Source organism: Peromyscus eremicus, chromosome 7, assembly GCF_949786415.1.
Source record: "Peromyscus eremicus chromosome 7, PerEre_H2_v1, whole genome shotgun sequence".
In the NCBI taxonomy this organism is placed as follows: domain Eukaryota; kingdom Metazoa; phylum Chordata; class Mammalia; order Rodentia; family Cricetidae; genus Peromyscus; species Peromyscus eremicus.
The window spans coordinates 67,156,741-67,181,406 of NC_081422.1; the positions used below are offsets into that span (position 1 = coordinate 67,156,741).

At 43.3% G+C, this 24,666-nt stretch overlaps 1 protein-coding gene and 1 pseudogene across 5 annotated transcripts in view; one reads left to right on the forward strand and one right to left on the reverse strand.

Annotated features, from left to right (window-relative positions):
* Positions 1 to 24,666, forward strand: part of Nedd4 (NEDD4 E3 ubiquitin protein ligase) — a 93,654-nt gene that overhangs the window by 28,791 nt on the left and 40,197 nt on the right. For all 5 annotated transcript variants that reach the window (XM_059268223.1, XM_059268225.1, XM_059268224.1 and 2 more), the window contains exons 7-8: positions 20,628 to 20,678; positions 22,248 to 22,309. In XM_059268223.1, coding sequence (XP_059124206.1) covers positions 20,628 to 20,678; positions 22,248 to 22,309 — 113 coding nt within the window. The remainder of the gene's footprint in view (positions 1 to 20,627; positions 20,679 to 22,247; positions 22,310 to 24,666) is intronic.
* Positions 22,086 to 22,162, reverse strand: LOC131915793 (U4 spliceosomal RNA; annotated as a pseudogene).

Sequence of the window (24,666 nt, forward strand, 5' to 3'; positions counted from 1 at the left end):
ACCCCATACCTCAGCACATAACTGAAGTTCAGAAATCCTCTGATGCAGTGGGAGCCATAGCCACGATAGCATCCAGCCACAGACCTCCATCACTGTAAACGTCTGTCCGTGAAACTGACTTGCTTAGCAAATCTCTTTGGAAAAGTAGGGTGGAGAGCACAAGTATAATTTTAGGTAGAAATAATTTCCAGTCATCTGGAAAGTGTTTCCTGAATCATACATGATACTTGCTTTTGAGAAAAAATGGCGCTACACTCCTTTTTTTGGACTGATTTTAAGGCTTGAGGTGATGGTGGCCGTGCTGGTCCATGTTCTTCTTAGTTACATACACAGGGGTAATGTGCCTTCAGGATGATGTGCCTGAAAACAAAAAAACAAAAATAAAATGGTGCGCAGGTACCTGTGTGTCATTACTTTCCGAGCCACACCTGCACACCTCTGCCACTGACGGCTTATGGGTAGAGACACTGTGCTTCCGAGACTTAGTAGTTATTCTCACTGGGATCTGATGGGGGAGTGGTTTACAGAGTTGTACAAGCTGACAAGGTCTGGAGGCTGGGAAGCGGAATGAACGTAGGAGGATTTCTCTATGGGAGACAGAGGCAGATCCTTTTAGAGGCTGGAGAATTGGCTTTGTGGTTAGGAGTAGATACAGATGATCTGAGCGTGGCTCTTTGCACCCACGACAAGCAGCGCACTGGAACTTTCTCCAGAGGGCTCTCGTGCCTCTGAGGATACTGCACTTATGTATCTATGTGCGTGCGCGCGCACACACAGACACACACACAGACACACACACACACACACACAGACACACACACACACACACACACACGCATGCACAATGAAAAATATTTTTTTTTTTTTTTTTTTTTTTAAAGATTTATTTATTTATTATGTATACAGCATGTATGCCTGCACACCAGAAGAGGGCATCAGATCTCATTACAGATGGTTGTGAGCCACCATGTGGTTGCTGGGAATTGAACTCAGGACCTCTGGAAGAGCAGTCAGTGCTCTTAACCTCTGAGCCATCTCTCCAGCCCCACAATGAAAAATATTAAAAACAAATCTTAAAACCAAAAAAGCCAGGCAGTGGTGGCACACGACTTTAATCCAGCACTCTGGAGGCAGAGCCTGGTGGATCTCTGTGAGTTCAAGGCCAGCCTGGTCTACAGAGTGAGTTCCAGGACAGCCAAGGCTACATAGAGAAACCCTGTCTCAAAAAACTTTAAAAAAAAAAATTAAAAACAAGCAAACAAAATTGCCCCTTTGAGAAACCTGTCTGCTCTCTTGAGGCCTTCAGCTGACTGGATAAGTTTCACTCACACTGTGGAAGGCCATCTGCTTTTACTAAAAGACCACTGGTTTTCATTTTCACATCTTTAGAAATACCTAAAGCAATGTGTAGATTGGAATTTAACCAAAAAACCAAGTGTTATAATGTGGTCAAAGTGATAGGTACAGCTACTTGCCACAGTAGACACCAGTCCTCAAGGTTCATCTACAGTTAGTTGTTGTACCCAGAGTCCCACAAAGACCATCAAGAGACCAAATCTGATGCAAAAGCAAAGGGTCTTTTTACTGTTTTAAGTTAACCCAGGGCTCTCTGTGCGTCTGATGCAGCAGCACAGCAGGAGAGACCCCATAGCTAGGGGACAGGGTATTTATAGGGAGTAAAGGGGGGGCTAGGGGTCTACACACTACACAGGAATAGACTCAGGATTGGTTATGTGAGTGGCAGTCATGTTAGTAACTTTTAATTGGCTAGGGTTGGGGATTACCATTTTGGAGGAAGCCTGGACAAGTCCCAGGCTTTGTCCTTGAGCTGATGTGGAGGCTGGCTGGCCTAGCATGTACTGACTTTGGGGGCTGACTCAGTGGCCCAGGCTTGGTACATCCTATCTCCTTGTCCATGCTGGCAAGGGCATCAGCGATTAATTGTCTTTTGTTCATGGCCCTCTCAGAAACTGCTTGCTCAGTCTCAGGAAACTGAAATTGAGGCCTGATCTCTGAGAGAAGACTGAGCAGCCTATCATTGCGTCACCTAGAGCCTGTCCACACAGTATAGATGATAACTTTAGTCTATGTGGAAATGAACAGTGACCAAACAGCTCGGCGTCCTCAGCTCAGGCACTGTTCCGTGCTTTCCAGACTCTGGATTTCGACAGGAAGAGCTCAGAGCCCTCCCAGATGAGAGCTGCCAGCACATCCCGTTCCTCCAGCTTGAGGTCAGAGTTGGCACTGCCCCTGCTAACTGCCGTGTGGCTCCTACACTGCCTTAGACCTGAGCCCACGAAGCAGGGTATTCAGCTTTTTGGGATTTCAACACATGATTGTCTCGCCTGACTCCTTTGGCTAATTTCTCTCTAAATTCTTCAAGCATCATTGCTTGTCTTTTTCCTGTAGAACTTTTAAATAGTCCTTTAGAAGTTGCAACTGGATTATCTTTTTGGTTGTTGAGACAATATCTCATGTAGCCCAGGCTGTCCTCAGACTTGCCATTTTTTGGAAGATGACTTTGAACTTCTGATCCTTCTGTTTCCACCTCCTGAATGCTGGTGACAGGCCCGTGCCACCATACCAGGTTTATAGGGTGCTAGGGACCCATGCCTCCTTCATGTAAGGCCAGCACTCTACCAGCTGAGCTACATTCCTAGCCCTGGATCAGCTTCAACAAACAAAACCCACCAAGCTAGAAGAACAAATGGGGTATTCAGGGTGGCTGCAGTACCAGTATCTGCCCATCACCCCCACTCTCTCTCCCCCTGGAGTAACTTGGTGCCTGTTTTATCCTCAGTAGGATCAGGGGGAGGGGGAGCCTGGTTGTGGTCCTCACAGTCTGGAAGCTCGAGATCTCTTGCAAAGCTGTGTGTCGGAGAAAACATGTCTAGTACCTGACATCTGGGATTGTGTTATATTAATAGTCCGAGTTTTTCTCCATACTGTAAGTTTTATCCTGAGGCCTGTTGTACTGGTTATCCAATTACAAGTGACCTTTTTAAGATGGCAGACTCCTAACTTAATCTAAAAAAAAGTTAAAAGGAAGAAATAAATTAGGACTTTTTCTTCTTTACAGAAAAATAATAATCAAGGAGTATTTACTAAAGTCTGTAAGGCATAATGTATTAAACTAGAGCATAATTATTGTATTACTAAACTATTATGCACCTTCTAAAGTGTGATGTCTTATTCCAGTCAAATAAAATTTAACAAATTCTAGTTTGTTATGGCTTACCTGGTTAAAAATACTATTAGAAAATTGGGATTGAAAACAGTTTTCTTTTTTAAACAAAAGTATGAGTATATGTTTTACATATTTGGTTTTACCTAGGGAAAAATACCTTACTTAGAAAAGTACCACTTGGGTGTAGTACCATGTGGAGTGAACAACTGGACCATTTTCTTTTTACTTTTCCTATGAATGAGCCAGTATATATTTTTTGCTAGAGTTCTTGCTATAAAATTCAGGTAAGGAGTTTAAATATACCCTAGAGTATTACTTAAAAATAAATTTGTTTCTTTCAAACAGAATACCAACCTTGGTCTCTGACATTTAGGAGAGAAATTAAAATATTAAACTTTTATTGCCAAGTAAGCTGAAAATACAGTAAAGGTTAGGTAAACACAAATCAGAAATATATCTATATATACACAGAAGGACAGGCCGTCTGAAGGACAGGCCATCTACTGTTCTCTGCTGTGAGAGTTTTATCAGCACTTGTAATTCTACCTCAAAGGCAGTGCCAGCAGGCAAAAATGTAAACAAGTGCCTGCTGTGTTTATAGAATGAACTATGTGGCGTGGTTTGTGTTTCTTTAGAGGTATCTAACAGCTGCATGGGTTGTTTCAAAGCACCGGTAGGGGCCAGCAGAGAACTCTTTCAGAACAGATTTGGCATTGAGATATGTTTATTTGATGTGTTAAATCCTCTGTAGACTTCTTTCCTTACCACAACACTCTTTAAGTGAATGAATTGCACACAGTGAAATAAAATGTCCAGTGTGTCCGAACTATATTGGGGTATAGCTTTTCTGTCTAATCTGCATATATTTTTAATGGAATGTTTGCCTAGTCTATTTCTTGGCAGGGTTTTAATAGTCAAAAAATAAATGGCATCATTTAAAGACTGTACTTCTTGGCTGCAGCAAGCCTTAAAATTACAGGACAAAATGGTTGGTGAAAGCTTCTCTTTGGCCGTTTTTTAAATTTCCCCTTGAGGAGGTTATTCAGTGTTTACAGCAGTGTTATGAGGCTCATTTTCTAGTTCAGTTTGTCAACTTTCACTTTCATAATTGTGTTTTGCTAAAATATTTATCTGTTTAATTTAACACTAAGGTTTTACCCCCTCCCCTAAAATTTTGGTATTTCCACATGTATTCAACTGTTTGCACTTACTCTTTAAAAAATATTACAGTCCATATTCCCAGCTTTAACTAACCTGACTAAATCCCTCAGTATGGCTATTTGGAAATTCAATCTTCAATTTGATACTCAATCACACGGGTTTTATTCCTACCCACTTCCTGTAATCCTATACCTTTGGGTGAAAATATTCGTGGTCAGGATCGCTGGAGAAAGTGTAGGCACTGAGATTTCTGGAGTTAAACGTTCATTTTGTCGGGCTGGGGAGAAAAACACGGTTTCAAGTTGAAATGCAAGAACTTGTTCTTGCGTTACTCATTCATGCAAATTGGCGAAGGTATAATTGAAACAAGGTTGGCTGTGTTTGAGTCAGGGCTGCAGCTGAGCTCAGCTTAAAGGTCGCTGGAAATCAAGTGCTTTGTCAGTGCAGGCGTTCTGACTCCGAGCGATTCTGGACACTTGGGAAAAGTCAATTTCGGGCATGGGTCGCCCTTTGCTATGAAGTCCAGTGTCTCACGTTGTCCTAAGGTTAAGGACTCCTCCTGACCAGCTCTTTTAACACCACCGTGGTTTTTCTCTGGATGCAGCACAGCTGCTGCTAGCCTGTCTCCAGACAGAGGTCTTTGTTTTGACTCTCAGCCCTGAACATGCTTGGAAATGAGAACAAATGGCACAGAGTTTACGATTGCACTTTGCATCCAGAAGAAGCAAGACTTACCCTCTGTCAGAGCCCTCCGGAGATGCCTTGGAGAGCCACGTTCACACACATGGCACAAGGCCACCCCGAATCTCAGTGGCCAGCGTGGTTCAAATGAGGCTCACCCCCAGACAGACACCACTGGCTCCGTGGATAGAGCAAAGATCCTCTGACAGTAGTGACAAAAAGAGCAGCTGCCTGCAGATCTCGCTGCAGCCCAGGTATGGAGGGAACCTTCCGTCCAGCACTGTCGTAGCTGACAGGGACGGTGCCTCCTGTGTTGTGAAGGATGGCATTTGCAGCAGCACCGGGGTTGGCAGTGAACTGCCCAGTGCCAGCGTCGGCAGCCTCTTAGGTACTTCTGCCGTGTGCAACGGCAGCGTCAGTAACTCCTCAGCCAGTGACAATGGGGCTTGCAGCAGCGACTGTGGGTCGTGTGCAAGCATCACAAGTGGGGGCTCCTACAGCAGCAGTGACACCAGTGGCTATGAGACCTTCTTCAGTGCAAATTTACCTTCTGACAGCACCTCCACCAGAAGTGCGCCGGTCAGTACAACTCCGCCTGAAGCTGTGTGCAGAAGTCCCAGTGGGGTTCCGTTTACCCAGGCGGACCTGGACCATGGAGCAGAGGTTACGAAACTGCCAGTGAGCAGGAATGCAAAGGTCCCACTGAAGCGCTGCACATCTTTGGTCATTTTTCCCAGGAGTCCTTCGAGCACCCCGCCGGCATCCCCGACTAGCAGGGGTGCCTACCAGACCTCACACCAGTTGGTGGTGTCTCCCACCGAGACTGCACATCACGACGATGGATCTGGCACCAAAGGCTCTCTGTCGACAGCTGTCAACGGTCTTCGATTATCTAAAGTGGTTTGCACTCCGGGAGAAGTCAGAGATGTACGGCCACTCCACGTCAAGAGCTCGTTGCAAAATAAAATTGTTGTTTCGAATAATAGGCCCAAACAGACTGTGTGTGAGAAGTTGTGTGAGGGATTTTCCTGTGTTTCTGTGCACTTGACCCAACAAAAACCAGCCACATCAGACTGTGAAAACTCACATGGTGGTTGCACATCAGAGAGGTCGGAACTCCAGATCCAGCCTGATTCAGACCATGCCGTACTCACGCAGAGGTTATCTCCTTGCTTACCAACCATACCAGACATGGATTACCATATAAACATCCGTGGCCAGTTGGAAAGACCAAATTCACAGATAAGCAAAAGCCATGCTGCTTTACAAAGAAGTGTTTCACTGGGAGGGCCATACCCGAACATTTCCTGTTTATCCAGCCTGAAGCACAGTTGTTCGAAGCGGGGACCATCTCAGTTACTCATAAAGTTTGCACCTGGGAATGACAGTAAAGTTGATAGTTTGTGGAGAGAGAGAGATTTGTCAAATGAGCTGTCTGCTGTCTGTAAGGTAAGTGTCCTTTGGTCTTGATAAATACTGATTTGAGTGAGCGACAGAAACCATTCGTTAGAACAATATCTTTTCCTTCTGGCCCTTAGTGAGAGTGTTTGTAAGGATCCACTTTATATTTGTAAATCTGAAGAGCTCTCTTTTGTTTTCCACTCTGTTATTTTACCAGTGAATAAACTACTAAAAATAAAAAAACTTTCCCGTGGTGACTTAAATCATGAAATTCCTGTAGAACTGGCTGGGTCTTGTAACAGTCGATTCCGGGGTGTTTGTTTTCACGCACGGCCCCATGTGCGCTTCCCACCTTCAGAAATGGCCATTTCCTTCTCTCCCCTCTTTAATCATTGTAGAAATAAAGGCATGATGGAGTTCCTTTAAAAAAATGTAAGCCCCAAACACCAAAATGTGACTACCTGCTTATAAACGAACATAGAAGAAATACCTTTAAAATGTGTGCATTTGTAAGATCGGGGATAAAAAGACTGTTACGTTGCATGTTTTCAGAAGAGGAAAACTAAATGGGTTTTGTGTTTATATATATCCTAACCACAGGAGTGTTCTTCTACCCTGGTTTGTCTTGAGTTTCCAGTTAATGCTGCCTCCCAAATGTAACTCACTTTTTTCAACAGTATTGATTTCTAAGTTTTACGTGTTTGAATTGGCTTAAACTTACTAGTTAATTGCTATAATTTTCTATTTACTACATTAGTTTGTTGTCTTGACAGTGTTGCTTTATTTTATTAGTAATTTACCTCTTAACAGACCTGAGCCAGATTGGCTCTTTATATAACTTGGCCTTTCCAAAGCATTTAAAATGTTTTGAACTAAAGTAGCCTTTACAATGTCTGTATTTGGAAGGTCTTGCTAAATTCCAGGAAATTTCATTGTTTTTCTGACTCTATTAGCTCTAGATTGACAGCACAGAAATCCAGATAACTCTAGACAAGTGTAGTTAGAAAACGAGGTAATTGGTTTCTCTCTTTTGAAATCTAGTAATAGAATCATTGTTCCCAAGGTCAATCTATGCAGATACTTTACTGGGGATAGAGATCAGATTTCAAATTTCTGATCTATGGAGTTTTCATTCCATTTACAAATTCTTCTCAGTTTTTAGGGCATTGTAATCTATTTAATCTCCCACCATCACCACCACACCAAAAAGAGGAGAACTGGGGGCTTAAAGCAACATTAGTAGTCGGCCGAGGCAATTGGTATTACTTACAGACTTTATATTCAACCTGAAGAATTCATTGACCTGGAAAGAATTAGAGAAATAGCCCCAAGACAGTTGTTATTGTGGTAACATTGTCGCTTGTCATTGATGCTTACAAAAGGGGCACTTTCAATGTATCCAGTGAAATAGAAAGTAAATGTTAAGTGCATTGCTAAGAATATATATTTTCACAGACCTTTAAACTCTCTAGCAAACTAATAAATACTGCTTTGTGACAACCTAATGCCTAGCTTTGTGCCCAAACTCTGTTGTTTTTGAAAGACTCCAGAAGGTACCATGCATCTGAGAACTTTAAATTGTTCTTCAACATGCACTGAACAATTTCCTTATAAAAATAATTAACAGTTATAGTTACTGTCTACTGTGTCTAAATTGATCTCACTGATAAATGGCAGGACGAGGTCTTGTGCTAATTCCTTTTCTAAACAGAACGGCCACAGTAATGACATTGCAGAAGCAATACTGTGTTTATCAATAATGATATATTAATCGAATTATAGTGGTTTATTGTAACTCACTTATAAATAAACAGCTCCCAAAATATTTCTCCTGTCTCCACTTAGTCTGGGTTCATGTTCAGATACGCTGAGTCTGCATTCACATTTAACAAGTTGATATTGGAGTCGCTCTTGGTAATGTCAGCGATCTGTACTAAGCAGCAGAGAAATCAAATGACTGCGTTGGGCAGTGACCCTGGTGTCTGAGGAAGAGAGGCCTCCAGTGTGTTTAGCTACCAGCTTCCAGCAGCCTTGTGTCGGGTTTATAGCTCTTTTATAGTCCCAGCTCGCTTAACGTCTAGTGAAGACTTCTAGCCTGTGGCTAAGACAGAGGATCCTCTGTCCTGACAGCTGAAACCCTCCTGGTGTCGCCTCTTGTACTTTGTGTGTGCACTTGAAAGGCAGTATTGTGTAGGTAGGGCAGTCTGATGACCCCTGACTTGCCTAGAGAACTGTGGTGTTTCGTGTTGAGTCTAGCAGTCTGTCAGCTTATTGAAGAGGAGCTAAGGGTTCTGAAAGTCCTGTCAGTTCTGAACTCTGTCGTAGCAGCTTATTGGTGGTTAGTTCGCTTTCCCCTGGGTGTTCGGTTCTGAATCTCCTTCGTTATGTTGTTAGGATGCGTAGAGCCGCCTTCGCCTTGTTTAGTAAACTGGCTTGTATGTGCCTCCCATCAGCCGTCTGTGTTCACGTTTCCGTTAGAAACGTTTTCTTTTCCTTTCTTTTTTGTAATTAAAGGATTTCTGTTTGTTGTCTACTATTTAATCCTAGATAAGCATATTGCTTAAGGCTAAAGGAGAAGATCTTAAAATATTTTTATGTCTTAATTATTATAGTCATTACTAATCTCAATGTGATACAATTCAGTCATTTCTTTCATAATTCCTCCTAACATTAGTGTTTTAAATTTTGCTTATTTTAGCTTCCATTTTTTCCAGTATTTTAAATTTTATATAGTTTAATGGACATTATCTAAGGACATTTAATCTTTCTTTTTAAAAACATATAAAACTAAAAAAATGTATGTATAAATATAAATGCTGGAACTGTGATCCAGCAGTGTAAGTAACCAGTTTTAGAAATTTGTCCAAAAAAAAAAGTATGTTTCTTAGAACTGAAGAATTATAATATGAGGTGTTCAGGCCTGGCTTATTTGCTTGGAAATTCTATGTATTCTCTCCAGATACATCATTTCTAATTCATTGAGCACACATTTAAACATTAGACACTGTCAATAAAAGGTGGATAAAATATAATTTTGACATTGTATTAACAGAGACAGACAGTAAAAAATAAATATGTCACTAATGAATGTTTGACATGGTGGGATTGAGAGTTGCATGAGAAAGAAGCATGGCATTGAAGGGACCTGTATAAGCCTTCACAGAGGAAGCAGGGGACAGTAGGGCTGGGTCTTGACAAGTGAATTGAAGTTCACCAGTAAAGTCCAGATAGATATTCCAGGGCAGGATTCTCCATCCCAGCACTGTTTATGTTTGCGGCCAGAAAATTCTTTTGTTGAGGGTGAGGCTGTCTTGTGCGCTATAGGGTGATGAGTAATGGGCCTGACCATCACACACTAGATAACCAGTTATACACCCCAACAGAGTGCCAACCTAAAGTATCCCCAGGGCAAAAGTACCTCCTACTAAGAACTGCTACTTTAGACAGAAGCTTTGGTGCATGAAGACCGGAGATGTGCAAGGGCCCTATGATGTAAATCGCTCAGTATAACTCAAGTGAGAGGCACAGAGGCTGTGAGACGAGCCGATGCTAGGGTTGGGGTTGAAAAGAAAGTCTTTTGTATCCTGTTAACAGACAGAACTTAGTTGATCTTTGTTTTATTTAAATAATTTTAAGTGTGTGTGTCTGTGTTTGTGTCTGTGTGGGTATGTGTATATGAGTTCAGGTGCCCTGAGAGACCAGATGTCTCGAATCCCTTGGAGCTGGAGTTACAGGTGATTGTGAGCCACCTGACATGGATGTTGGGAACCCAACTCAGATCTTCTGTAAGAGCAATATGTGCTCTTAACTACTGAGCCATCTCTCCAGCCCCATCAATGGGCATCTTTATTCAAAGGTGTTCACTTTTGTGTTTTTAAAAGATAATTATTTGTGGCAACGTGACTTTTGAGTGAATCTAACTTTCCTTCCCTAGTGTGTTTGGGTCAACACTCATGTTGTGAACTACTATCACAAGATAGTACAGGAGGTAGGACCGGACTGAGTATGAGAAGGATGTGGTGCAGGTCTAGAGAGACCCTGGTAGTGCTGTCGGGTAGAGCTTCTGCAGTAACGAGCTGATCCTGGGGAGGAGCTGGGAATCTAGATTAATAAGTAGGAGCGTGCTTAGTGCTTCAGGTAAGGATGCTGTAGCTGTGTCCTGTGAGGGAATAGAAAACCTCAGGTGCGAGCTCAGGGTTGCTGTCATAGCCACAGTGAATCTTTAGGAGTATAATATTTTACTACTTTAATAAATACTTTAGAATATATTATTGTTTTGAAAATTTCAATGTGTTTTGATCATATTCACCCCTCACTGCTACCCCTAACTTCTCCCAGATCCACTCTTACCTGTTCCCCCTCTCAACTTTGTGTCTTTTTTTTTTTTAAAGTAGCCCACTGATTCCAGTTTACGCTGCCAATATGCTCGTGGGTGTGGGCGGTCCACCGGAGCATGGGCTAATCAGCATTGTCCTGCCTTTCCCAGCCTCTTGCCTGACACCAATAACAAAATGGAGTCGACAAGGTGGCCCAGCAGGTAAAGTCATGTGCTGCCAAGCCTGAGGTCCTGAGTTCACTCCCTAGGACCCACATGGTAGAAGAAGAAATCAACTCCCACAAGGGCCCTCTGACAGGCCAAGCGTTTTAAGGCGACTTCCTAGACACTATGGGGCGTAGGCAGCTGCGTCAGTTTCTTGTAAGATGTGGAACCTGCTTGTGCTAGCTGTTGTAAACCGTTCTGGATCATGAAGGGTGACAAGACAAGATTAGATCTGGAGAGGCCAGGCCTGGGAGCGTGGCCAAGCAGGAGGCTTGGCAGAGTTGCTGGGTGTGGCCAGGCCACATGCTGAGGGTGGGGAGGTGTTTAGCGGAAGGGAAGACTGGAAGAAGGGGAAGCATAGCCCCAGAGCATCCTCCAAAGTATTGCTGGTGTCTGCTTCAGGCTCCGGTGTTGGCCCGTGTGGGGGGCTGGAGGGCTGTAGTCAGGTGATGACAGGTGCTTAGAGATCAAAGGAAAATGTCCAGAACAGCAGAAGAGCCCGTCTGTGACCGGATCTGGGGGTCATCCAGATGGGGGTAGCAGTTTGCTACATCTCACCTTAGCTGAGATGTAGCAGGTCTGAGCGTGGAAAGGGAAGCATGGCATCCAACAGTAGCTCAGCTCGCCAGCCAAAGAGAACACCTTGACTAAGTGAGCCCAAGGCATTCCTACAGAAGGTCTTGGATGCCTGTGAGTGGAAGAAAGGATCAGGCCTTCTTGACTTAGAGAGATCGCAGAGCCATAAGCCATGGTGCTTTCTAGATAAAATATGTTGGCCAAGTAAAGAATTTGCATCAAGAATATTATGAGGACATGGCCACTCCTAGGTAGGGTTGAGGATAAGGATTGTTTGTAGGTATTCGGGAGAGCATGGCCAGAGGCATCTGGAAGGGTCCAGACTGCCCTGGGCTGGGGTGTGTGTGGTGGTGGTGGTGGGGTGGGGGAAGCAGGGGGCTGGGGTGAAAGAGGACCAAGAGAGCACATAGCCAAAATGGCTGACTCATATTGGAATCCGAAGCTGGGAAGGGCAGCCCAGCTCCTGGACTGGAGAGGGTTAGGGTGGAAGGCGAGGTGGTGAGAACTGGGACGATCCACAGGTGCTGAGTGAGACTTGACAGATGGTACCATACACAACATCTTTATGTGTGGAAGGGAACATTCCCTTTAATTCCTCAAGGCCAGCTTGGTGACACTTAACTTTAATCCCCATACTTGAGCAGAAGCTGGTGGATGGATCCAGGACAGCCAGAGCTGTGTAGAGAGACCCTATCTCAAAAAATTAACAAAACAGAAACATGTCCCTCAGTGCTTAACTTGTGCTCCAGCGCATCAGGATGCAGTGACTCTACTGTCTCCGTCATCATGTATTACTGTCTACATTACAGTTTCAGATATCAGTGATGATGTAGTTTCCTGATACTATATGTAAAATAATTGACACCTAGTTTATATCCAGATGTTTAGACCCTGAGTTCAGCCATTAAAAGTGGACACACAAAAGAGCGGCTGCCTTTGTGTTTAGTATGCTATCAATCTTAATGTAAATAATGACATTAACACTTTATACATTATTAGATGGTGAAGTGAGTTCTTATCACATAGTGACATTTCATTTGATGTTGAACAGTATTATATACTGTTCTTTTGTTAATGGAAATAATTGGGTATTAACCAAAATCTGCCATTCGGGAGCATTTGTGTTATTTTTAATTTATTTGTTTTTATGTTATATGTATGAGTGATTGGACTGCATGTATGTAAGTGCACGTACATGCCTGGTGTCCCCTGAACCAGCTTGTAAGCCCCTGTTTGTGTTGCTTTAAAAATGGTTCTTATGTTGAGTTTTTCCTTCTCAGCATGAGGACTGAAAAGTATAAAATTTGCATGTTCTGTTTTCTTCCACTCTTCTGGCTTCTTTAAGCGATATTTGAATCCTCTAAACATACTTTTGGCAAGCAAGTCAGTACACTATTCAGACTGTTCAAGTTTAAACTGCTCAGTGTAGTTAATTGAAACATTATATACTGTAAGGGCACAGTTGTTACTTCTCTTTTAGCTACCGTAAGGAGAAAGTTTGAAAATTATTTTTGTATACTTTCATAATGCTACTGAAAATGGTATATTACTTTTCAAGTATAAATCGACATTTTAAAAACATAGCAATTGCTCTCTCCTTTGAGCAGTTTAAGTAACTTTGTCTGGGGCTTGGAGAGGTGGCTCATGGGTTAAGAGTGCTTTCTGCCCTTGCAGAGGACAGATTTGGTTCCCAGCACCCACATCAGGCAGGTCACGACAGGTAGTTCACAGTTGACAGTGTTGATTAATGAATAAAGTCATGGCCCCTTTGGGATGAGGTAGAGAGGATTTGCTGGCTGAGGGTGACCTGACAGCCTGGCAGGGACAGGTAACCAAACTATGCTATTTAAGTGATGACTGAACGCTTCTCCTAAATGAATATCTCGTTCCTGGGGTGAGTGCCAATGGAATATTGTGATCCTGACTCAAGGATTAGTTTCCACATAGACTCTGATTCATAGCCTACGCATTCCACTAACTGGTACCCTAGAACTCCATGCTTTCTGCAAGGCAAATGGAATGGAGAAAGACTTTAAAGGGCATTGCAACAAAGGCCATCGGTCTAGTTTACAGTTAGCGTTGTTTATTAACAAGAGTTCCACTGAGCCTGAAGTTGGGATCCTCCTAATAGTTGCTAGAGATTTGAGGAACTATTTGTTAAGCATGATCTTTCCTCATGACCAAGACTCAGCCCTCTTACAGGGTCATGGAGCTTAATGGACACTAAAGTCCATAGCAAATGGGTTCAATTAAATGAAGTTTTTATCAGAAATAATATGAGCCTCACGTAATTAGCAAAAATTATTCTAGGGTTTGAAGAGCTTTTAACTGAGATGAGAGGACAACATAATTTATTATATTTATTATATTCTGCTATAATACAGAATAAACTGACTACTCAAATTCCAGGGTGTGTGATGGCCCCTATTAAATTTTTATCACGGTGACAGCGTGCCAACTGAAAAAGGTTCAGTGTCACCTCTCTAAGGACTTCCTCTCTGTTCTGTGTCTAGAGTTCCTCCTGACCAAAGTTGGCACTTTTTAGATTGGCCATATAATTGACTTCCATCTCTTTTTATTTCTTTCTCATTTTATTTTTCTAGAAAATTATTCCCAAGTTTGCCCTTTAATTTTAACTTTTTAAAGTTTTTTTTCAATTGTTAAAAGCTTCAGTGGGGGGAGTGGGGTGCGCTTCTTTTTTGTTTGAGACAGGGTCTCATGTTCGAAGCTGGTCTGGAAGTGACTGTGCACCCAGGAATGACCTTGACTGAATTCTGCTGCCCCCGCCTCTTCAGTGTTGGTTTTAACCAGGCACGCACCACCCCACCTGGTTTATGCCGTGCTGGGAGTCCACCTTGGGCTCTCTGCTGCTGGTCAAACACCGTACCTCCTGAGCTACATCCTCTTCTCCAGGTCTTCTATTAGACACAGAACCTTGATCTGTAGCCCAGGCTGGATTAGAATTCACTGTGTACACAAGGCTAGCTCCAAACTTAGAGCAATCCTCTTGTGTCTGCCTCTCAAGTGCTGGGGCTCCAGGTGTAAGGCCCATGCTTGTCTTTTCTTATTTTCTGATCCTTCCCTTACTGCTTGTACAGGTTCCTCTATTGCCGAGAATCCTTGGGTTCCAGCGTCTTAGTTTTGTTTTGTTTGGGGTGCTGTGCTACATTGTTCCTTTACTGTCATTGCAGTTAATTCTTTATGGGGCACTGTTCACCATGTGCCTGTTGTTCTTTATTGTTGTTTGAGACAGTGTTCCTGTTCCTAGCCCTGGCTGTCCTGGAACTCACTATGTATAGACAGACCAGGCTGGACTCAGACTCAGAGCTCTGCCTGCCTCTAGCTCTTAGTGCACAGGCAAGATTTACAGCCTGTACCACCAGACCAGGCTGTTTGTTGTTTTTGAAAGAGAGGCAGTGTGAAGTGCTTTTGGGTTCTGTAATGTAGTGCTTTTCAAAATGGGGGGAGGGGAGTGCTTCTATAAGTAGTAGTCTCTGCAGCTGTCTCCGGTCACTCGGGTCACTTCCTTTCTTCAGAGAAGACACCTTGTATTGTTGTCCCGTTTTATACACACAGTGATAGACACAGAAGGTGATTTCTTTCTGTTGGTTCAGTAACCATTAACTCGGGGTAAACGGGATCATAAAAGTGGTATTTACTTAATCTGATTCTCAAGGTGTTGATGGAAATTAACTTGCAATAAATAAGATTGCCTCACCCTCATGTTTATTGTCTGATATACCTAGGTACATTCAGGAAGCCTATCTACTCCCGGAGCGACTAAGTGAAACAAATGTCACAATATAAAATATGATTTCGTACCTTAATCAGATGGTGGCCCCAGATGCCCATGAAGATGGGTAGTGCCTAAGGAATGATATCCAAGCTTGTCCTCTTGTCTACATACTTGTGCCCACATATGTCTCCACAAGTGTGTTGACAGTAGGACTAGGTGATAGATGGTACCACAGTGGCTTCCTGTTGGAGTCTAGTGTGTGCCACTTACCCTCTTTATGTCTAAAAGCCTCAACCAGGAGTTTTAACTGAAGGAAAGCTTGATGGAGAGTCTTCCACAAGGCGTTAATTGGTGAATATATTTCATATGCCATAAAAAACTGCCAGCTCCTTCCACATGACACAGGAAGGGATGAATGTTCACGTGGGTGACTCGGGCCCTGTGGACTGAGCTCAGCACCGTTATGTTCTAATGTACCCTTCCTTGTTCTACCACAGGCTGACAGGACGTTCCCCCTGCAGTAGGAAAACCCAACCAGGGAAAGCTGCTTAGGAAAGGTTATTTTGGTAAAAACACACAGCAGAAGGAAAAAACAAGTGTCTGGAGGGAAAATTCCATCAGAATGAGTACAACCTGATGAATAATGTTCCTGGCTGAATAGCATGAGGCCCAGGTCAAGGCCATTGGGACCGCCATCACTGAGTGATAGCTAAGGCTAGAGATAGGACCTAACATTCCTGGAAGATCCATTTTCCTTTTATCTGTTTATCTTTTCCCAACTTGTGGCCAAAGGTGTTTTCTCTGATGACTTTCTCCATGGGTGCACATGTGTGCACATGCTTGTGGAGCCCTGAGGGTCATATCAAGAGTCATCATTAGTGGTCCACCCACTCTGCTCTTGGAGATGGGGTCTCTCAATCAAGGCTGGAGCTTGCTGATGTGACTAGTTTTATAGCCAGTGAGGGAGAGAGGGAGCTCCCGCCTCTTTTCCTCAAGGTTGGAATTATAGGAGTTGGGCCTCACCAACCTGGTATTTATGTAGGTTCTGGAGAGTCAACTCTGGGCTTTACATTTGCAGGCAAGCACATCAGCCACTGAGCTGCGCTCCCAGCCCTCTGGTGACGTTTATTGACCTTATAATATGCCCAGCGTGATTCACCTCCTGTAACACCATGTATTAATTCCACCCTCGTGCTCCTTAACACCTCGTGAAACTGCCTGTGCCATTAAAAACTATTTCTTCTACCAATATTTAAACCTTTTATTATGGAGAATTTCAGACATACACAAAAAAGCAGAAGGAGTGATGGGCGCCTCACTCAGTCCAAACACTGTTAACATTTTCGATCATTGTGTCCCATCTCTGTCTTCCTTTTTATTTTACTAACTTTGTTTTGTGACTCCCTGTGTCATTCTTGAAGGATGGTGTGTATTTGCTGATAGTTAGGGAAAATACTACTACAATCCCAGCAAACAATTTTTGCTTATTAATGTATTTTGTTACAGAATACTTTGATAGGGCAGCCTACATAAAAATACTAAAAGATACCTTACTTTGTTTTTTAAGGTTTATTTATTGTTTATGTTTGATTGCTTAGTTGTATATATGTAAACATATATATTCTTGGTTTGACATGCAGTGTTTAATATATATTAATATATAACATATACTAATACTAATTAACATATTAAACAATACATGTCAGCAAACCAAGAAAGGTTGAAGAGGATTTCTTCATTTCCTTCATGAAACTGGAGATTGGGAGGACATGGTTACTTGTGCCTGTAACCTCAGCAGGCTGAACTAGGCCACATAGAAAGGTCTAGTCCAGTCTGAGCTATACAGAGAGAACTTAATCTGTAATACATGTATGTATATATGTATGTGTGTGTGTGGGGGTCTCTTGAAGCAGAGTTTTCATGTCCTGTTCATTTTTACTAGTTAGTAACCGTGCGTCTCCCGGAAGCTAAAGCATTCATAGGGCTGCAGCTGGCTCTGGGTCAGAGCACTTGCTGCACAAGTGTGAGGCCGGAGTTCAAGTCCCAGAACCCAGGTAGGAAGTTGAGCATGGCCACATGTACATCTGTACTATGGGGGACAGATACAGGAGTCTTTGGGTCTCACTGGTCACCAGCCTAGGTCCAGCACGAGACCTTGTCTCAAAGGAATAAGGTGGAGAGTGACGTGTGAGTGTGTGTGTATATATATAATATATATTATATATAATATATATAGCTCTCAGAACACCACCGCTTCCTGGCCTCTGCATGCACACACGCGTGCACATGTGTATAAATCACATACACCACAGTTTCATATTCACAAAGAGAAGAAAGCATGTATAATTTTAATAGAAATTTGTTTTAAAAATGAGTTTGGATTTTCCCCGTTTTTATGTTCTAAACAGTCTTTTGGGGAACATATCATTGAAACCTTGAGTATTATTTGGTAACCAGACGGTGCTGCTTAGAGTCACTGCGTCCCGAATTCTTGCTCATATTTTCAGGCCGTCTTAAATACCTTACCTTTCCCCAAGTGTGGATTTGCTCTTGAAGCAAGCTGCTTGCCCCTCAAATGTCGGAGATGACAGCCACAGAGACATACTTGATACTCAGGGTGTGGAACAATTGCTTGGCCGGGAACGCGGTAATGAGGATCACAGATGCACTTGCCCTCATAGGAACGAGTTTAAGACAGTTATTTTTCCTCGGTAAATGGGAAAAGCACCTCAGGTGGCCCCGTGTTCACAGCAGCCCTGTGCCTGGACTTTTCAGGGGAGGCCCCTGGTTCATATCTTCCTCCTCAGACCACCAAACAGATTGTTAGTGTGGGAAAGTTGTTTGTTCTTCTGATATTGGAAGTTCAGTTCTTTGGGACTGTTTTATTTTATATAGTAGTTCTGAAACTGCTCAGAGACCGGAGGGATGGCTGGGGGAGGCGCTTGTAGCATAAACTGGGAAACACTGTCTAATCCGAGAGCCCACTCCACAGAGTTGTTCTCTGGCCTGTGTGCGGTGGCGTGCATGCACCGGCATGTGTCCACTCCTTTCCAGTCTTAGATACACACATACGATACTAATTTAAAAAACTTAAAACCTCAGTTCAGGGTGGGCAGATGGCTCAGGCATTAAAACACTTGCTATGAAAGCATGGAGTTCTGAGATTGATCCTCAGACCCTTGTGAAAAACCGGGTGTGGTGGCATGGGTGTATAATCCCAGCACTGGGGAGTTGGAGGGTTCATTAGCCAGTGAGCTCCAGGCCAACCAGTGAAAGGCAGACATTGTCTCAAAAAGGAAGTGGATAGCTCTTGAGAAATTTGAGAGAGTGCGTGCGCACACACAGACACGAAACTCCATCCAGATTATCTGCTTTAAAGAAGGAATATCATGGGGCTGTGGCGATGGCCCTGTCAGGAAAGTGACTGAGACCTGTCAGCATGGGAACCTGAGTTTGGAATCTCAGAACCTCATAAAAAGCTGGGTGTCTCGGGCCGGGCGGTGGTGGCGCATGCCTTTAATCCCATGCCTTTAATCCTCCTTCCTCTGCCTTCCAAGTGCTGGGATTAGCTCTCCATTTTTTGTGTTGTACTTCTGGGTTTGAACTCAATGTCTTTAAGTTTGCAGAGCAAATAATTTGACCCTCTTGGGCGCCTCCCAGCATCCCAGCTAGTGTTTTTCATGCTCCTCTTTGGACCTGCACTTCCCTCGGTGCCTTTCACCCTGTGAGTTCCCCTCCCACTTCCGTCCACCAGCCTGCTGATGGCAAACCTATGTCCTTTCATCTGCATTCAGCCTATTTGTCTTCCTTTTAGTTTTGAGAGATGTTTCTTTGCTACATGAAAATTCACATTTTGGGCGCTTGATAGGCAATATTCTTTTGTCTCCTCTACTCCAGTATTCTTAATGGGTAACCTGCCATCACTTATATTCTTTTTTAAATTATGTATGTATGGGGGCTGGAGAGATGGCTCAAATGGTTACAAGCACTAGTACTCATCTGATTCCCATCACCCACATGGCAAGTCCTAACTGTCTGCAACTCCAGTGTCTGGAGATCAGACACCCTCTTTTGGCCTCTCCAGGTACTGCAAGCACATGGTGCATGTACATACATGGACGCTTAACCACCCATATGCTTACAATAAAATGTAAGCCACCCAGTATAGGAGCTGGGAACCAAACTTGGGTCTTCTGGAGAAGTTGCCAGCACTCTTAACTATCAAGCACTTCTTCAGCCCCACCATGTGTGTTTTTGATCCCTGTGTATAGTCTTTTTGGTGTTTTTGTTTGAATTTGGCTACTTTCAAGATTTTCCCCGTATCGCCAGCACATAATAATGATATGCTTACTCATCCCTTCTTTATAGTTATCAGTGTGGGTTCAGTGAGTTTATCGAAACTTAAGCTGTTTTCCCAAACATGGAGAAGCTTTGCCTGCTTTTAGTTTTTCAAATAACGTCCTGTCTTTTTTTTTTTTTTTTTTGGTTTTTCGAGACAGGGTTTCTCTGTGTAGCTTTGCGCCTTTCCTGGAACTCGCTTTGGAGACCAGGCTGGCCTCGAACTCACAGAGATCCGCCTGCCTCTGCCTCCCGAGTGCTGGGATTAAAGGCGTGCACCACCACCGCCAGCTCATCCTGTCTATTCTCCCCGTTGTTTCATGTCTAGTAAGTTTCTGTGCGAATGGTTCTTAATGGAGAGAGTGTGTTGTGTTCTTTCCTTGACAAGTGCTCACCCTCATTGTAGCACTTTAACCAGTTGGATTATAAATGCTGCCTCCGCTCTGGTGAGCGTTGCCTGGTGTCAGTACTCAGTCCTTTGAGCCTGTACCTTACCTGGGGGTCGAGGGGTGAGTTTCAGGGATCAGCGAGGGTCAGGTGGACTTTATACAGAGATTTGGAGAGCTGTCATCTTTTTTGTGAGGTTTTTCTCACTTTCCAGTAATGTTGCTGACTCTACCCTTAGTTAGCTCTCCCACCTCCTACGCCAGACAGAACATTGCAGACGTTTGCTTTAGGACTAAGCACTCCATGAGTCCTCCCTAGCACTGTTCTTTGTTCAGCGTGCCTCCTCCCATTTCTATTGCAATCCTGTTCTGCATTCGAGGGCTTTGCACTTTGCCTAAGTACATAATACCAGCATTATGTGCCAAAGGACTGGCGTGTTACTGATGCCACGCCATCCCAGACAGGGCGCCACATGACTTTGCACTGTTTTCCTTGACTTTCCCTCCATGCCTCAGCGGATTAAACAACTTACTTTTTTGTGAGTGGGTGATGAGTTTCTCTTTAAAACATAATAATAAAATTGAATATATCAGTAATGCTGTTTCTCCTTTCTTTTACAGACAAGAGATGATTTCCTGGGTCAAGTGGATGTCCCTCTCTATCCTTTACCGGTTAGTATAGGTGTCCGTCGTTTTGTGTTTGTGATTTTTTGTTTGTTTATTTGTTTGTTTTTCGAGATAGGGTATCTCAGTGTAGTTTTGGTGCCTGTCCTGGATCTCACTCTGTAGACCAGGCTGGCCTTGAACTCAGAGATCCACCTGTCTCTGCTTCCTGAGTGCTGACATCGCTGCCTGGCCTTTGTTTGTGATTTTTAATTTAATTTTGATTTAATTTAATTTTTAATTTAATAACTGCCAGTGTTAGTCTTTAGTGTATGAGCTGTTTCCTAAAATTCATCTCAATTTTCCATTTCACTCTCTATAAGATTTCTTTATATGAGCTCCAACAAGCAACAGACCCGCTGGGATTGTTAGCCAGATGAGAACAGGATTGAAAGGAGAGGGTTTGGAAGTACCCTTCTAAGTAGAGCATCGAGAGCCTAGGCTCACGGAAGGAAGTAAGGCACTACACCGCAGTGGAAACCCCAAACCCTGAAAACCGCCTTGGAAATACAGCAGTGGGAAGGGCTTAGGAAGTGTTTCAGAATCCAGTGTTCAGGGGGATCAGAAGTAAAGAGGACTGTCACAGAGGACCTGAGTTCAGTCCTAGCACTTCCCTGGCAGCTCACAACCACCAGAAATCACAGGCCCATGGGATCTAGTGCCCTCTTGTGGCTTCTGGTGCATCCGTTTGGACATGTTTGATTTCAGTTGAAGTTGGAAAATGGAAGTTTACAGAAGCAGTTAGTAGCAGCACACAAGTAAATTGTGTAGGGAAAAGAAGCAGGAGGGTTGAGATTCCCACTGTCCGGATAAGCCAGACAGAAGGCCAGATGGAAAACCTTAGTCAGCATGGGTGGATCAAAGGGAGTCAGAAGATAGAGTGGAAAGAACCAAAGAAAAGAACACCAAAAAGGTAGCCCGTTCCTGTAGTTGTGACACGTGGCAGGCTGAGGCAGGAGGCTCTCTACTTTGAGGCCGTGGTGGCTTCATAGTGAGACTTCCTTATAAATACATGAGTCAGTGAAGTTTCAAGGTAGGAGGGTGGTTAGTGCAAGCAGCAGAGATGGGAAGCAGAGGGCTGAGGAACTTTGAAGATGGAGAGAAGCCGGGGCTCCCCCGTCACGGCCGACGCCTGTCCCTGAGCAGTGTTGAGTGCCTTAGCTTTCAGGAATACATTGGACCCACTCTTGCCTTCCAGGCCGTTGATGTTTTTGTTCTAGAATGCTCTCTATGCTCTAACCAAGCCAACCTGCTGACACTATACCTATCCCATGTTCCTCTGGGCCAGCATTCTGCCACACTGCAGTGTTGCTCTCCTGACTGCCCCCGCCTGCCCCCACCCCGCACGTCCCTGCTCCGCTGGGTCCCCACCTAGTGCTGGTGTTGCTGCTCACCCTCCTCACAAGTTCAACCTGCCTTTTTTTTTTTTCAATTAGCAATAATCGCACCTTGGGTAAACCTCATTGGTTATGGTACTGCCACTGAGCAAAGCTATAACTGCCTTTTCTCATTCTTCAGTTATGTCTTTCATTATGGGTCATAAATATTGAAAATACCTGATCCCCTTTCTCATTTTAGACGGAAAACCCGAAAATGGATAGACCATATACATTTAAGGATTTCGTTCTTCATCCAAGAAGGTGAGTAAATGCAAGGTTATAGTATATTAAGCTTAAGGTTTTTGAGATTTTTGTTTATCTCTATTTTATGTATATAAGTGTCTACCTAAATGTGTACCACATGTGTGCAGTGCCCAAGGAGGCCAGAAGAGGGTGTTGGATCCCTTAGGACTGGAATTACTGACTGTTGTGATCTGTCTGCCATGTGGCTTCTGGGGATTGAGCCATGGAGCCATCCCTACAGCTACACACATTAAGTTCTTTGTATCTTCATTAAACCTTTACCCTCCCTTTTGAAAATCTAGGATTTAAACACCCTATAAAAAAGCAATTCAAAAATACTGTATTTTTAAAAGCTTTAGTTATTTTAGATTGTAAAATACACTGAGGTGATCTGAAGAGATGATCAGTGGTTAAAAGTTGACCCACCACTCTGTTGGGTGACTTACCACTGCAGCCTCAGAAGATCTGATGCCCTCCTCTGGTCTTCTTGGACACAACACTCACACACATAGATGCACATACAAATAAAAAGAAAATAAATCTGTAAAACTGTAAAATACTTGGTTCACATTGCAAATAAAATTATAAAAGAGATAGACAATAGGAAAAACAACCCCTCATATTTATCACATAGATAGGGGTAATTCATAATGTCCAACCCCATATTTATCACATAGTTGTAATTCATAATGTCCAAGTTGATAGGCACAAAAGCAAATTCAAGAAAAATTAACTACATTTTGAAGATTTTAATTTAAAAAAATATTTTAGAAGACTCATACATTCAGAGAAAATAGCAGGAAGAGAGCATAGATTTTAAAATCCAAGTAACATACTTGCAATACCATTTTCCTGAACTGAATTACATGGAATATGTTTTCTGTTTGTTTGTTCATTTTTGGCTTTGGTTTTTTGAGACAGGATTTCTTTGTGTAGCTTTGGAGCTTGTCCTGGAACTCACTCTGGAGACCAGGCTGGCCTCGAACTCAAAGAGATCTACCTGCCTCTGCCTTCCGGGTACTGAGATGAAAGGTGTGAGCCACCACTGTGCTGCCATATGTAATCTTTTAAAAAGACCTACTTGTTTTGTTTTATGTATGCAATGTTTTCCTGAATGTGTGTGTGTGTCCGCCCCACATGCATGCAGTGCACCCGAAGAGGTGTCTGATCCCCTGGGACTGGAGTTACAGCCAGCTGTGAGCTGCCTTTGCGTCCTGGGAACTGAACCTGGGTCCTCTGCAAGAACTGAAAGTGCTCTTAACCACTGAGCCATCTTTCCAGGCCTCCAAAATTTTAAGTTGTAAATGTAAAATCGATTACCCAAGTAAAATCGATTGAAAATGTGTGATTCGCCGTCATGAGTCCAAGTAACAGATGGAGGACATCTGGGGAAATCGTAGCGTTTACTTGATTTCTTTCAAACTAAGAAATGCATTTGAAGAGTATATTATGGACACTTAATTCTTTTTTCATTTAAAATAACTGCTTTAACCTAGTCTTTATAATATAAATTTAAAACAAAGTAAAGGAACCCATGCTTTGTGGTTGAGCTACTATTTATGCTCTCTGTGAGAGAAGTCCTGTATTTAATTCCTGTAGAAGTCTAGGAGCTGCATCTCTTTTCTTCCTTTAGTTTTGTACAGATTGCAATGGGTGCATACAAAGAACAGCTAAGCAAATATTTTCCCTCTTGTTTGCTTGCTCTAGTAGCCAGCCCTTCGATTGCTAGAAACTCTGTATAGTATGTTTTTCTTAAATGAATGAATGAATGAATGAATAAATAAACAAACAAAGCCGGGCGGTGGTGGCGCACGCCTTAAATCCCAGCACTCCGGAGGCAGAGCCAGGCGGATCTCTGTGAGTTCGAGGCCAGCCTGGGCTACCAAGTGAGTCGCAGGAAAGGCGCAAAGCTACACAGAGAAACCCTGTCTCGAAAAACCAAAAAATAAAAAAAATAAAAAAAAAATAAACAAACAAACAAACTGCATCTCCTATCTGCACTGAGTGTGCTCCCCACACTAAAGCCACCTGGGCTTCCACTGTCCCCCATCCCTCTCCCCCCACCCGGCTTGGAGCTCTTAACTGAGGAGCCTGGGTTTTCTCTGATCCTCCCCTTAACCATCCAAGCATCTTTTTTTTTTTTTTTTTTTGGTTTTTCGAGACAGGGTTTCTCTGTGTAGTTTTGCGCCTTTCCTGGAACTCGCTTGGTAGCCCAGGCTGGCCTCGAACTCACAGAGATCCGCCTGGCTCTGCCTCCCGAGTGCTGGGATTAAAGGCGTGTGCCACCACCGCCCGGCCAAGCATCTTTTTTAATTTTATGTGCAGTGGTGTTTTGTCTGCATGTATCTCCGTGTGAGGGTGTCAGATCTTGGAGT